The sequence below is a fragment of the Mus caroli genome, unplaced genomic scaffold (assembly GCF_978045245.1).
Source record: "Mus caroli unplaced genomic scaffold, Mus_caroli_1 scaffold_17, whole genome shotgun sequence".
In the NCBI taxonomy this organism is placed as follows: domain Eukaryota; kingdom Metazoa; phylum Chordata; class Mammalia; order Rodentia; family Muridae; genus Mus; species Mus caroli.
In genome coordinates, this window is record NW_028227272.1 from 23607762 (window position 1) to 23623146 (window position 15385).

Consider the following 15385-nt stretch of genomic DNA (forward strand, 5'->3'; position numbering starts at 1 on the left):
CATTATGCTTACTAGAATCCACTGAAGTTAGATGAATGTAACTTCTTAATAAAAAAAGTAAAATGCTCTGGGGAGAAAGATGGTACTGGGGCTCAAGACATGGGTGTTGCATGTCTTATGGAAGTGCTGTCTCAACAGGCTACCTCTGAAGCTCTCAACATGTTTTTATTGAATGAGTGAATGAATGATAGATGGATGGATACAATAAATTCTCCTAAGATAATGGTCTGAGGATTGGAATGTAACTGTCCAAGGAAAGGAGATTTGATATTTGAAACAAAATGTTTTCATGAAACACCTCTTGTGATAAACTTATCTGTGATTTTTATGTAGATAACCTAAGGAAGGAATTAGAAATATTTGATGGTCTGTTGTTAAGATAAATGGTAGGTGTAGAAATTTGAGTTTTGAATTATGATATACAATACAGATGAAGCTGTTTGGGTAATACCAATTTATACAATTCATTTCCATGTAGTACTCTTATAAGTAGCCCATTTTGGTGTATTATGCCAAGCTATCAAGTATTTGTTTTGGCCATTTTAGGTATGTGGGTTCCTGTGCTTGATGTTTTTGTTGTTGCTATTATTGTTTTTTGTTTATTTTTGGTTTTTTTGTGATATCCCATCTATGTTGCTTTCTAAAAGTATCATGTGCATAAGCTACCAGATGTCTCTAAGCATGTCTGTATGAATGCTTTCATCAATTAGAAGGCAGTCATGAGCCAGGAATTTCTGAGTCATTCCATATTTCTGTATTTATAGCCCTAGAGATATTTTGCCATTGACCAGGAAGGTCCAGAGGCATGGAAAAAGATGTACTTTACAGAGTTGTTAAATCTTATGCATTAAAGACCATACAACCAAGTATAGGAGCAGGGCCCTTGCTAGTTGGCAGTTTCCTCTGGTTATCGTCAGAATGCTAAAATTCACAGACATTTCTGCCTTGTCATTTGCCTTTGCAGTGGATAAACAAGAGCAGCAGGGCAGAAGGTTTCCATATTTCTTGATGATATAAATTCGGTGTGGTTGACTGCAGACTAGGTCTGGATCCAGGATCTCTAGACTTTCAATTCATTACTGAGATGGAACAATACCTGGATCATAACATATTTCCCACTGAGACTAGACAAGGGAACTGAAATAAGGGTGAAAGGGTCAAATTCATCTGTTAGAAGTTTTACTGTAGGTCAGAAAATCCAGATGAACATTTTTTTTCCATATAGCAGTTATAGTTCAGTAATTAGCAGAGAGTTCTGCAGCCTCACAGCTGGAATTTAATGATGGCCAGACCACTTTTTAGTCAAGGGATCTCAGTTATGTTATTTAAACTTTTTTTTTGAGTTTATCTATCTGTAATTTGGGGATTTAAAAGCAAATGATGATAAACAGCAAAAGCTATCACATTTGTTGTTGGTTCTGACAATAAAGTTTTGGACTATTCTAAAACCCTTGGGATGGTTCTTAATCTATAGTTATCACACATTTGCAGTGATAATTATTAGAACTCTTCAGGGAAGAAGTACCCTCTCTTACTTTTTTTATTTATGTTGACAGGATGGGACTCCTGTGGTATTTGATGAGTCTGTCCTTCTATGGAATCCTGCAGAGTTATGCTTCGGGTGAGTATGTGGTGCTGGATAAAAAACTGATATTAAGTTAACATACAGGATCCTATATAGTGAATTTAAACGAGCATAATGTTGGTTTTGTTCCACAGCCTTCTGTAGTTGCATAGAATCAAGTATCTGAAAGAACCATAGAATTAGGGGATGAAACAACTTAGGAAGGGGTCCGATTTGTATAAACACGGGGATATCTCTTCAACTTCATGCCCACAGGCTAATTCTCTGTATTCTCATCTCAAGTCCTGTGGAGGTGCCAGGGAGGTTGTACAACCTGGCTCCCCCACTTTGACCACTTGGATGTTGAAGAAACAAACAAACCAAAAAGGATAGTTTTGATCAAACGGCATGTATATAGGCAACAAAGAATTTGTTGGTATGCTCTTTCTTTGATCATGGCTTTGTTTGAGGAGTCAACCAAGATATTTCTTGAGTTTGAATAACCAAACGTAGTCACCATGGTGGTGGATTACCTGTCAGCCAGAGGTAGGAAAAGTTGGCTATATGTCTCTCATCTCTAAATTGCTTTTCAGTGTCACCCATGTTTGCTCTATCTAGTGAGCATCTAAGTGCAGGCTGTTATATTTTTTGACTCATTGAGTTTTTATAAATATTCTTGCCCATGGGACTGAAATTAGTCTCTGCCATTTCCATATATTTCTTTGATTTAGTTTCATGATTGAAAAAGAAAATACCTAAAGGGCTGCTTCTTGAATTTTTACACAGGGACTCCAGGGATCCTAATTTTAATAAAGATCCTGATGTAAAATTCCTGTGCACATGATGGGCTCTGCTTTGACTGTCATTGCTTTAATGCCTATTCTCTGTGAGAACCCTTTGGAAGTGTTAAGTCAGCATTATGTAACTGTGACCCCAGTGTTCTGCCATCCGTACCTTCAACTCCTCTTCCCTTGGCATGAATTTCAGCCCTCCTGCCATCCTGATCATCTTTGCTGGGTGCATTTCAGTTTTTCTATGCCACTTAGAGCATTGTATTAGAAACCAAAAATAACTCTAAAGACAGGGTGTAACTAGGACAGAGTAGAGCTGAAAGTACAGATAATATCTAAACTTGCTGGCCCGTTGGGACTTCACAGAGGAGAGGCTGTATTCTAACCAGGCCTTCTAACCAACTGGGATGCAGTAATACAGCTGGGCCACATTAATATACCAGTGTCTATGCGGTATCTGTCTCATTTGATTGGAAGGGACTTGCTGTACTGATTCTTAAATATGCTGACGATAACCCTGGACTATAATTTATTTTCACTTGACTTATTACTAATTGAATGTTATTTTCTTACAGAGGCTTTCCTTGACCATTTTAATTACAATAGCCCTGCTAGTCACTCCTCTACCCTCTTCCATTGCTTTAACATCTCCCATCATCTGCCAATATTCCATTAACTCTTTATGGTACTTCTTCTCTGTCATTTGCCCTTCAATCCATCAGTATCCTCTTCTCCACTGTCTTTTTTCTTCTTTCCAACCTCTCTTCTTTCCTTGTCTCCTACTTCTTTACCTGCCATCTCCCTCTCTCTAAATCTGATGTCACAGATTTATTTATTTTCCCTTTTTGTTTTCCCAAACACTAGAAATGATGATTATCACATAGAGATACAGTATAAGTGCAAAAATGATAAAAAGATGGGTAAATATCCCATCTGAGGCACCTTTTCTCAACTGGACCCTTTCGTGTTGCTAACATTTAAATCCACACTCATATGATTCCCATTAGCATGACAAGTACCATGCCTGGAAGTTAAAGTAAGAGATGTCCATGCTACTGCTGTTGAGAGATCTAGGCTTCCCAGAGTTTGGGAGGTCTATTGCCTGCCCAATGGTCCTGACAGTGCCGCCTTTCTGAATGACCTTCACTGTATTCTCTCAGAGATCCCCTTCCCCCAAATGCTGTTGGTAAGTGCACTTTCTTCCCAGGAACTGTGACTCATAATTCTGCCAGGGGAAGCTGCCTTCTTGAATAAGATGAGTTCTCATACCAGCTCCATTGAGTCACGATGGGAGAGGAAACATGTTGTAATCCCCTCTGCCCATCTGGCACACACTCATGCCTTCCTTATGAAGAGGTGTATTGTGTCTGTGTCTCTGCTGTACTTCCTCATTGGAGGGAGGGGAACAAAAAGGAAGCGTTGTTGACAAAAAAAAAAAAAAAAAAATGAAAGGGGCAACTGGCTCTGGGGATAAAAGCGATCATTGCGATCTTGAAGGATCTGCCAATCTTTCTACAGGACGGTGTCACCTCTGAGAGGGACCGAGGCGTAGGCAGACTTGTTGGTCTTCCGTGAGGCTCTCTGTGGTTCAGTTTCACTTCTTACTGAAAGCACACACTAACATAAGGAACCGAGGAGAAATATCCTGAGTGATCTACCGTACTCTATAGTCATAGGATACAAGTCAGGGATTTGGCACTCTGGACCCAGAGTGGACTGTCATACAATGAGGCTCCTGTGCAGAGAATTGACTTTCAAGGCCTAAAACTGTGACACCAGAGTGTGGTCTTCTGGATGGAAAATTCGCTTTCCTCATACCTTTAAAAACTTGGAAGGAAACATTTCATCTCAAATAATAATAATTTAAAGAATGAACAACAACAACAACAATATAATAACAAGTATAACTTGCCATGAAGGAATTAGAGCTTGGATAATTTTGTTAATGACAACATAATGAAATGTGGCGCTTTTAGAAGTCATGCAACTCCTTTTCCTTAAATGCTTTCTGAACTCCCCAGATCATGACGATTGTAACTCTGTCTTTTTCACTAGACGCTTACATCCCATACAGTTCAATGAGTTAAACCCACACAGCTAGTATTCAGCATAACTGAAGTTTCCACTTGTTCTTCACTTCCAAAAATGCCTGCTATTTTTATTAAATATGGATCCCCTGGGCTCCACCAAAAATGCCAGTGATGTAAAGAGAAGGTTGTGATGCAAAGAGCAGTAGAGATCCCATTAGGGAAGTTCCTCCCTCACTCTGGAAGAACTGCCTGGTCAGGATTCTGTGCTGTCTACTTAAGTGGTTACATCTTTACCATTCCCTCAAGACCATTTTCTTCAGTTGGAAGACTGCTGTGATTCTCATTTCAAACCTCAGTGCTCCCCCTTTTGCTTGTTATACTTCTCAGCATTTCCACTGTTAGCTGGAAGGAGTTCCTGCTTACAGGAATTAAAAGGGAAAAATGTCAGTTCAGATCATCACTCCCCATTGGTTCCTTTTCCATTGGCTACCTGTTAGAGGGCTGGACTGCTAAAGCTACCTCTGAGTAAAAATACATATTTGGTGACCTCTTTGACTCAGAGTTGGAGAGACAGTGAAATGAGTGTCCAGGAGGATAAACTTGAAAATCTTGCAGTATCAAAAATTTGCTTTCTCTGTAGATCCTATTTTTTTAAAAAAATAGGCAATGCATTTATTGACTCCCCAAAATGTGTGGGCACAAAAAAGATCTATGGATGTGCTTTGTTGTTGTCGTTTCAAGGTCAACACTGATAAATATGGAACATGCATAGGGTTAGATTTTACACACATGTCCTAGGAGGAGGCAGTCCTTGCAATTTAGGAAATCAAGGACTTAGAAGTTGGCTGAGCTGCAGAATGTGGCCTGGGGATCTCCCTGTCTCCAGCTTCAAGCACCAGCTTTGCAGGAAGGCTAGGCCTGCCTGGCTCTTCCTGTTGGTGCTAGACATTTGAACTCAGGTTTTCATATTTTCTAGTATACACCCCCCCACACACACACACACCAAGCCATCTCCCTAGCCCCCTATTTTTCTCTTTATACTGCACTGTCTTCCAGAACACTATTCTCCTAATGAAAGTCACATTCCCTTTATTAAGCTTTCTTGAAATTTACAGAGGGCAGAAGTCTGTTGATTTATAGGGTATGAATTATTCAAGATGAAATAAATAAGTGAAAACTCCACACTTTACTAGCAGTTGAGCCATTTGGTTCAGGTTCTGAGAGTTTCATTCTGTGAGTTGTGTGACACTGCTAACGTAACACGTTTTGGCCCCATGCTCCTTACCTTTAAAACAAATGAACCAATGCTGGAGAGATGGCTTGGTGTGTGAGATCCCCAGCTCATCTTCCAGAGGATCTGATTCCCAGCACTGACAGAATAGTTCACAACAATCTGCAGCTCCAATCCCAGGGACTCTGACCCCTCTCTTCTGGTCTCTGCAGACACTGTGCACACATATGGCTCATACACATACATGCAGGCAAAATACTCGTATATATCGATAAAATAAACATATAAAATTTAAAACAGGCCGGGCGTGGTGGCACACGCCTTTAATCCCAGCACTCAGGAGGCAAAGGCAGGTAGATTTCTGAGTTGGAGGCCAGCCTGGTCTATAAAGTGAGTTCCAGGACAGCCAAGGCTATACAGAGAAACCTTGTCTCAATAAAAACCAAAAAAAAAAAAAAAAAAACCACCCAAAAATACAAAATTTAAAACAAATACCTAAATCAATCAACTAAAGTAGCTATAGGTCACACCCAAATTGTCCTTTCTGTTTATAATTTATTATTATTATTATTATTCTCTCTCTTTGTGTGTGTGTGTGTATGTGTGTGAATATGGGAGTGCATGTTCAAGTGGGTGAATTAGGGAGTGAGTGTTCAAGTGCCTGGGTGAGTGCATGTATCTGCATGGCTGTGTATATGTGACTGTGTGCCTGTGAGTGTGTGTGTGTGTGTGTTTGCATGTCTTTGTGTGTGTGAATGTGTGTTTATTTGCGTGTGTGTGCGTCTGTGTGTGCATGTGTGGGAATATGTGTGCTCATGCATGTGTTGAGTGTGTGCATGTGTTTGTGTATTTATTTATAGGTACACATGTGCCACTGGGAAGGTATATCAAGATCAATAGTCAACTCTATCAATCAATTATCTCCTAGGATCTGAGGAAGACATTAAAGTTGACAGGTCCTCATGTCACTGCCTCTACCTGGTGAGACATCTCTCCCATATATGTTCTTGTTTTAAAGAACAACATATATCAAGGGCAGATATAGGATATAGACTTTTTATTTAATTAAATATCCTTTAATAATAATTAATGTCTTTCAATGTGAAGATCACAAGTTTTCCCATTTTTATATGGTTTAATCCAGTGTGGAAATGGGTTGATTCTTACTTTAGAGGGCATAGAGTCTATTTTCAAAGATTAAATAATAAAGAACCTAAGCACTAGATAGAGTGTCACCAGGACCCAGAGAAGCTCTTAAACTATTTAGGAGGCACCAGGAAAGACTTTAAATGATTTTGTTCTTTAGTCTTCTACAATTTCATACATATTAATGATATAATACAATTGTAATCATCTACTACTCTCTGCTATCCCCTTTCCTTTTCCTTCCTTTCCACCTAGCCCCAACCATTAGACAAAATGATGCGCCCTTCCAGGGCCAGTATTGCCAGTCATTAACTCCTCAGGAAATGTGGGGTCTGGGGCTATCCTCTTTTCTTTTTTTCTTTTTTTTTTTTTTCCAATTTATTTTTTTTAATTAGGTATTTTCTTCATTTACATTTCAAATGCTATCCCCAAAGTCCCCCAGACCCCCCTCCCACTCCCCTACCCACCCACTCCCACTTCTTGGTCCTGGCATTCCCCTGGTTCTTTTTTTTTTTTTAATATTTTTATTACATATTTTCCTCAATTACGTTTCCAATGCTATCCCAAAAGTCCCCCATAGCGCCCCCCCACTTCCCTATCCACCCATTCCCATTCTTTTGGCCCTGGCATTCCCCTATATTGGGGCATATAAAGTTTGCAAGTCCAATGGGCCTCTCTTTCCATTGATGGCTGACTAGGCCATCTTTCGATACATATGCAGCTAGAGACAAGAGCTCCGGGGTTCTAGTTAGTACATCATGTTGTTCCAACAATAGGGTTGCAGATCCCTTTAGCTCCTTGGGTACTTACTCTAGCTTCTCCATTGGGAGCCCTGTGATACATCCAATAGCTGACTGTGAACATCCACTCCTGTGTTTGCTAGGCCCCGGAATAGTCTCACAAGAGACAGCTATATTTGGGTCCTTTCAGCAAAATCTTGCTAGTGTATGCAGTGGTGTCAGCGTTTAGAAGTTGATTATGGGATGGATCCCTGGATACGGCAGTCTCTAAATGGTCCATCCTTTCATCACCGCTACGAACTTTGTCTCTGTAACTCCTTCCCTGGGTGTTTTGTTCCCAATTCTGAGAAGGTGCACAGTGTCCACACTTTGGTCTTCATTCTTCTTGAGTTTCATGCGTTTAGCAAATTGTATCTTAAATCTTGGGTATCCTAAGTTTTGGGCTAATATCCACTTATCAGTGAATACATATTGTGTGAGTTCTTTTGTGATTGTGTTACTTCACTCAAGATGATGCCCTCCAGGTCCATCCATTTGGCTAGGAATTTCATAAATTCATTCTTTTTAATAGCTGAGTAGTACTCCATTGTGTAAATGTACCATAATTTCTGTATCCATTCCTCTGTTGAGGGACATCTGGGTTCTTTCCAGCTTCTGGCTATTATAAATAGGGCTGCTATGAACATAGTGGAACATGTGTCCTTTTTACCGGTTGGGACATCTTCTGGATATATGCCCAGGAGAGGTATTGCTGGATCCTCCGGTAGTACTATGTCCAATTTTCTGAGGAACCGCCAGACTGATTTCCAGAGTGGTTGTACAAGCTTGCAATCCCACCAACAATGGAGGAGTGTTCCTCTTTCTCCACATCCTCGCCAGCAACTGCTGTCACCTGAATTTTTGATCTTAGCCATTCTGACTGGTGTGAGGTGGAATCTCAGGGTTGTTTTGATTTGCATTTCCCTGATGATTAAGGATGTTGAACATTTTTTCAGGTGTTTCTCTGCCATTCGGTATTCCTCAGGCGAGAATTCTTTGTTCAGTTCTGAGCCCCATTTTTTAATGGGGTTATTTGACTTTCTGGAGTCCACCTTCTTGAGTTCTTTATATATGTTGGATATTAGTCCCTTATCTGATTTAGGATAGGTGAAGATCCTTTCCCAATCTGTTGGTGGTTTTTTTGTCTTATTGATGGTGTCTTTAGCCTTGCAGAAGCTTTGTAGTTTCATGAGGTCCCACTTGTCAATTCTCGATCTTACAGCACAAGCCATTACTGTTCTATTCAGGAATTTTTCCCCTGTGCCCATATCTTCAAGGCTTTTCCCCACTTTCTCCTCTATAAGTTTCAGTGTCTCTGGTTTTATGTGAAGTTCCTTGATCCACTTAGACTTGACCTTAGTACAAGGAGATAGGAATGGATCGATTCGCATTCTTCTACATGTTAACAACCAGTTGTGCCAGCACCATTTGTTGAAAATGCTGTCTTTCTTCCACTGGATGTTTTTAGCTCCCTTGTCGAAGATCAAGTGACCGTAGGTGTGTGGGTTCATTTCTGGGTCTTCAATTCTATTCCATTGGTCTATTTGTCTGTCACTATACCAGTACCATGCAGTTTTTATCACAATTGCTCTGTAGTAGAGCTTTAGGTCCGGCATGGTGATTCCACCAGAGGTTCTTTTATCCTTGAGAAGAGTTTTTGCTATCCTAGGTTTTTTGTTATTCCAGATGAATTTGCAGATTGCACTTTCTAATTCGTTGAAGAATTCATTTGGAATTTTGATGGGGATTGCATTGAATCTGTAGATTGCTTTTGGCAAGATAGCCATTTTTACAATGTTGATCCTGCCAATCCATGAGCATGGGAGATCTTTCCATCTTCTGAGATCTTCTATAATTTCTTTCTTCAGAGACTTGAAGTTTTTATTATACAGATCTTTCACTTCCTTAGTTAGAGTCACGCCAAGATATTTTATATTATTTGTGACTATTGAGAAGGGTGTTGTTTCCCTAATTTCTTTCTCAGCCTGTTTATTCTTTGTGTAGAGAAAGGCCATTGATTTGTTTGAGTTAATTTTATATCCAGCTACTTCACCGAAGCTGTTTATCAGGCTTAGGAGTTCTCTGGTGGAATTTTTAGGGTCACTTATATATACTATCATATCATCTGCAAAAAGTGATATTTTGACTTCATCTTTTCCAATTTGTATCCCTTTGATCTCCTTTTGTTGTCGAATTGCTCTGGCTAGGACTTCAAGTACAATGTTGAATAGGTATGGAGAAAGTGGACAGCCTTGTCTAGTCCCTGATTTTAGAGGGATTGCTTCAAGCTTCTCACCTTTTACTTTGATGTTGGCTACTGGTTTGCTGTAGATTGCTTTTATCATGTTTATGTATGGGCCTTGAATTCCTGATCTTTCCAAGACTTTTATCATGAATGGGTGTTGGATCTTGTCAAATGCTTTTTCCGCATCTAACGAGATGACCATGTGGTTTTTGTCTTTGAGTTTGTTTATATACTGGATTACGTTGATGGATTTCCGTATATTGAACCATCCCTGCATCCCTGGGATGAAACCTACTTGGTCAGGATGGATGATTGTTTTGATGTGTTCTTGGATTCGGTTAGCAAGAATTTTATTGAGGATTTTTGCATCAATATTCATAAGGGATATTGGTCTGAAGTTTTCTATCTTTGTTGGGTCTTTTTGTGGTTTAGGTATCAGAGTAATTGTGGCTTCATAGAATGAGTTGGGTAGAGTACCTTCTGTTTCTATTTTGTGGAATAGTTTGTGAAGTACTGGGATTAGATCTTCTTTGAAGGTCTGATAGAACTCTGCACTAAACCCATCTGGTCCTGGGCTTTTTTTGGTTGGGAGACTATTAATGACTGCTTCTATTTCTTTGGGGGATATAGGGCTGTTTAGATCATTAACCTGATCTTGATTCAACTTTGGTACCTGGTATCTGTCTAGGAACTTCTCCATTTCATCCAGGTTCTCCAGTTTTGTTGAGTATAGCCTTTGGTAGAAGGATCTGATGGTGTTTTGGATGTCTTCAGGATCTGTTGTTATGTCTCCTTTTTCATTTCTGATTTTGTTAATTAGGATGCTTTCCCTGTGCCCTCTAGTGAGTCTGGCTAAGGGTTTATCTATCTTGTTGATTTTCTCAAAGAACCAGCTCCTTGATTGGTTGATTCTTTGAATAGTTTTTCTTGTTTCCACTTGGTTGATTTCACCCCTGAGTTTGATTATTTCCTGCCGTCTACTCCTCTTGGGTGAATTTGCTTCCTTTTGTTCTAGTGCTTTTAGGTGTGTTGTCAAGCTGCTAATGTGTGCTCTTTCTAGTTTCCTTTTGGAGGCACTCAGAGCTATGAGTTTTCCTCTTAGAAATGCTTTCATTGCGTCCCATAAGTTTGGGTATGTTGTGGCTTCATTTTCATTGAACTCTAAAAAGTCCTTAATTTCTTTCTTTATTCCTTCCTTGACCAAGGTATCATTGAGAAGAGTGTTGTTCAGTTTCCACGTGAAGGTTGGCTTTCTATTATTTATTTTGTTATTGAAGATCAGCCTTAGTCCATGGTGATCTGATAGGATGCATGGGACAATTTCAATATTTTTGTATCTGATGAGTCCTGTTTTGTGCCCAATTACGTGGTCAATTTTGGAGAAGGTACCATGAGGTGCTGAGAAGAAGGTGTATCCTTTTGTTTTAGGGTAAAATGTTCTGTAGATATCTGCCAGATCCATTTGATCCATAACTTCTGTTAGTTTCACTGTGTCCCTGTTTAGTTTCTGTTTCCATGATCTGTCCATTGGTGAAAGTGGTGTGTTGAAGTCTCCCACTATTATCGTATGAGGTGCAATGTGTGCTTTGAGGTTTACTAAAGTTTCTTTAATGAATGAGGCTGCCTTTGTATTTGGAGCATAGATATTCAGGATTGATAGTTCCTCTTGGAGGATTTTACCTTTGATGAATATGAAGTGCCCCTCCCTGTCTTTTTTGATGACTTTGGGTTGGAAGTCAATCTTATCTGATATTAGAATGGCTACTCCAGCTTGTTTCTTCAGACCATTTGCTTGGAAAATTGTTTTCCAGCCTTTCATTCTGAGGTAGTGTCTATCTTTTTCTCTGAGATGAGTTTCTTGTAAGCAGCAAAATGTTGGGTCTTGTTTGTGTAGCCAGTTTGTTAGTCTATGTCTTTTTATCGGGGAGTTGAGTCCATTGATATTAAGAGATATTAAGGAAAAGTAATTGTTGTTTCCTGTTATTTTTGTTGTTAAAGTTGGCATTCTGTTCTTGTGGCTGTCTTCTTTTAGGTTTGTTGAGGGATTACCTTCTTGTTGTTTCTAGGGCGTGGTTCCTGTCCTTGTATTGTTTTTTTTCTGTTATTATCCTTTGAAGGGCTGGATTCGTGGAGAGATAATGTGTGAATTTGGCTTTGTCGTGGAATACTTTGGTTTCTCCATCTATGTTAATTGAGAGTTTGGCTGGGTATAGTAGCTTGGGCTGGAATTTGTGTTCTTTTAGTGTCTGTATAACATCTGTCCAGGATCTTCTAGCTTTCATAGTCTCTGGTGAAAAATCTGGTGTAATTCTGATAGGCTTGCCTTTATATGTTACTTGGCCTTTTTCTCTTACTGCTTTTAGTATTCTATCTTTATTTAGTGCATTTGTTGTTCTGATTATTATGTGTCGGGAGGTATTTCTTTTCTGGTCCAGCCTATTTGGAGTTCTGTAGGCTTCTTGTATGTTCATGGGCATCTCTTTCTTTAGATTTGGGAAGTTTTCTTCTATAATTTTGTTGAAGATGTTTGCTGGTCCTTTGAGTTGAAAATCTTCATTCTCATCCACTCCTATTATCCGTAGGTTTGGTCTTCTCATTGTGTCCTGTATTTCCTGGATGTTTTGAGTTAGGATCTTTTTGCATTTTCCATTTTCCTTGATTGTTGTGCCCATGTTCTCTATGGAATCTTCTGCACCTGAGATTCTCTCTTCCATCTCTTGTATTCTGTTGCTGATGCTTGCATCTATGGTTCCAGATTTCTTTCCTAGGGTTTCTATCTCCAGTGTTGCCTCATTTTGGGTTTTCTTTATTGTGTCTACTTCCCTTTTTAGGTCTAGTATGGTTTTGTTCATTTCCATCATCTGATTGGATGTGTTTTCCTGTTTCTCTTTAAGGACTTCTACCAGTTTGGTTGTGTTTTCCTGTTTTTCTTTAAGGACTTGTAAATCTTTAGCCATGTTCTCCTGTAGTTCTTTAAAGTCCTTCTTGATGTCCTCTACCATCATCATGAGATATGCTTTTAAATCCAGGTCTAGTTTTTCAGGTGTGTTGGGGGGCCCTGGACTGGGCGAAGTGGGAGTGCTGGGTCCTGATGATGGTGAGTGGTCTTGGTTTCTGTTAGTAAGATTCTTACCTTTACCTCTCGCCATCTGGTAATCTCTGGAGTTGTTATAGTTGTCTCTGTTCAGAGGTTGTTCTTCTGGGGATTCTGAGTATCCTCTGTCAGCAGACCTGTACAGACTAAGTTCGGCGGAGTCCCGGAGCCAAGATGGCGCTCCCTGCAGGGCAGGTCACTGTTCTCCGGCTGGGAGGGTGTCGGATGTCTGCGGCCCCAAAAGGGTGCTGCCTCAGCGGTTCTGTGGCTCCCGCCTGTCCCAGAAGCTGTCTGCCTCTGTGGTCCTCACTCTGACCTGTACAGACTAAGTTCGGCGGAGTCCCGGAGCCAAGATGGCGCTCCCTGCAGGGCAGGTCACTGTCCTCCGACTGGGAGGGTGCCGGATGTCTGCGGCCCCTAAAGGGTGCTGTCTCAGCAGCTCTGTGGCTCCCGCCTGTCCCAGAAGCCGTCTGCCCCCGTGGTCCCCACTCTGACCTGTAGAGACTAAGCTCGGCGGAGTCCCGGAGCCAAGATGGCGTTCCCTGCAGGGCAGGTCACTGTCCTCCGACTGGGAGGGTGCCGGATGTCTGCGGCCCCAAAAGGGTGCTGCCTCAGCGGCTCTGTGGCTCCTGCCTGTCCCAGAAGCCGTCTGCCCCCGTGGTCCCCACTCTGACCTGTAGAGACTAAGCTCTGCGGAGTCCCGGAGCCAAGATGGCGCTCCCTGCAGGGCAGGTCACTGTCCTCCGACTGGGAGGGTGCCGGATGTCTGCGGCCCCAAAAGGGTGCTGCCTCAGCGGTTCTGTGGCTCCCGCCTGTCCCAGAAGCTGTCTGCCTCTGTGGTCCTCACTCTGACCTGTACAGACTAAGTTCGGCGGAGTCCCGGAGCCAAGATGGCGCTCCCTGCAGGGCAGGTCACTGTCCTCCGACTGGGAGGGTGCCGGATGTCTGCGGCCCCTAAAGGGTGCTGTCTCAGCAGCTCTGTGGCTCCCGCCTGTCCCAGAAGCCGTCTGCCCCCGTGGTCCCCACTCTGACCTGTAGAGACTAAGCTCGGCGGAGTCCCGGAGCCAAGATGGCGTTCCCTGCAGGGCAGGTCACTGTCCTCCGACTGGGAGGGTGCCGGATGTCTGCGGCCCCAAAAGGGTGCTGCCTCAGCGGCTCTGTGGCTCCTGCCTGTCCCAGAAGCCGTCTGCCCCCGTGGTCCCCACTCTGACCTGTAGAGACTAAGCTCTGCGGAGTCCCGGAGCCAAGATGGCGCTCCCTGCAGGGCAGGTCACTGTCCTCCGACTGGGAGGGTGCCGGATGTCTGCGGCCCCAAAAGGGTGCTGCCTCAGCGGCTCTGTGGCTCCCGCCTGTCCCAGAAGCTGTCTGCCTCTGTGGTCCTCACTCTAACCTGTAGACTAAGTTCGGCGGAGTCCCGGAGCCAAGATGGCGCTCCCTGCAGGGCAGGTCACTGTCCTCCGACCCCCGCTATCCTCTTTTCATGACAGAAAGTTGAAGGACTTGTGTGGGCACACCTATAGCTTTGCATATTCATGGTTCTAATGGGGAAGACTTCATAGCCAGGAGTGTTATTGGGTAAACCAACCGAAAGGCTAGTGTGAAGGCATTTAAAAGCCAGGATCACAGGGCTGGAGATAGTTTATTGAGGAGAGTACTTCCTTAGCAAGCATTAAGGTCTGAATTTGATGCTGTGTGCCACGTAAACTGAGCATGGTGGCTTACTCCTGAAATCCTACCACTTGGAGGTAGCAACAAAGAGATCTGAAATTCAAGGTCATTTTGGCTATATGGCAGATTTATGGTTTGAAGTGAGCCTGGGCTACATAAGACTGTCTCAGATATAAAACAGTGTGAACTGAAAAGATATATCAGGAAGTAGATAATGTGCTTTTTAGAAAGTTTTGTGGTAGTGGCTTTGGGACACGGCAGTACCACTGTACTCAATGAACTCAAGGCCACTGTGGCTGCCTGCATGAAGTCAAGCCACTCAACATTTGAAGATGGAGAGGGGCAGGTTCCAGGGACTCCAGACCTCTGACTGAAGAGTTAGTCCAGCTGATGCCTCTGAATGAGTCAGTTCGTTAAGGTTTCTGGTAGGGTGACCATGGGGCAATGGAGGGGTCCTCTACACATGGAAATATATAGGTCGCACAAATTGGAACCAGTAAGTCATTTCTTAAACAACCAAACAAACAAACAAACAACCAAAGAAAACATGAAGTTTGGGTTTGGTAGGGGAGTGGGGTGGATTTGAGAGAAGTTAGGGAGAGGAGCTAGAGGGAAATGTGATAAAAGTATACTGTCTGAAGTTAGAACTACTTAAAGTATTTTTAAAAACTCTATTTTCTTATAATATTTTGACCTTATAAAATTATTAATTTGATAAAATTATTATTTAAAAGTTGCAAATAAATAAAACATCAGGTACACAAATTAACTGTACATACAATTTTCTTAAAGTTCTATTAATGATTCTTTCAGCTTCTTGTAAGAATTCAACTTGTT

General features: G+C 41.8%; 1 protein-coding gene across 3 annotated transcripts in view; it reads left to right on the forward strand.

Moving 5' to 3' along the window:
- Nucleotides 1–15385, forward strand: part of Il1rap (interleukin 1 receptor accessory protein) — a 152441-nt gene that overhangs the window by 41419 nt on the left and 95637 nt on the right. For all 3 annotated transcript variants that reach the window (XM_021184928.3, XM_021184929.3, XM_029470628.2), the window contains exon 2: nt 1557–1621. In XM_021184928.3, coding sequence (XP_021040587.1) covers nt 1558–1621 — 64 coding nt within the window. In that variant the 5' untranslated portion in view covers nt 1557. The remainder of the gene's footprint in view (nt 1–1556; nt 1622–15385) is intronic.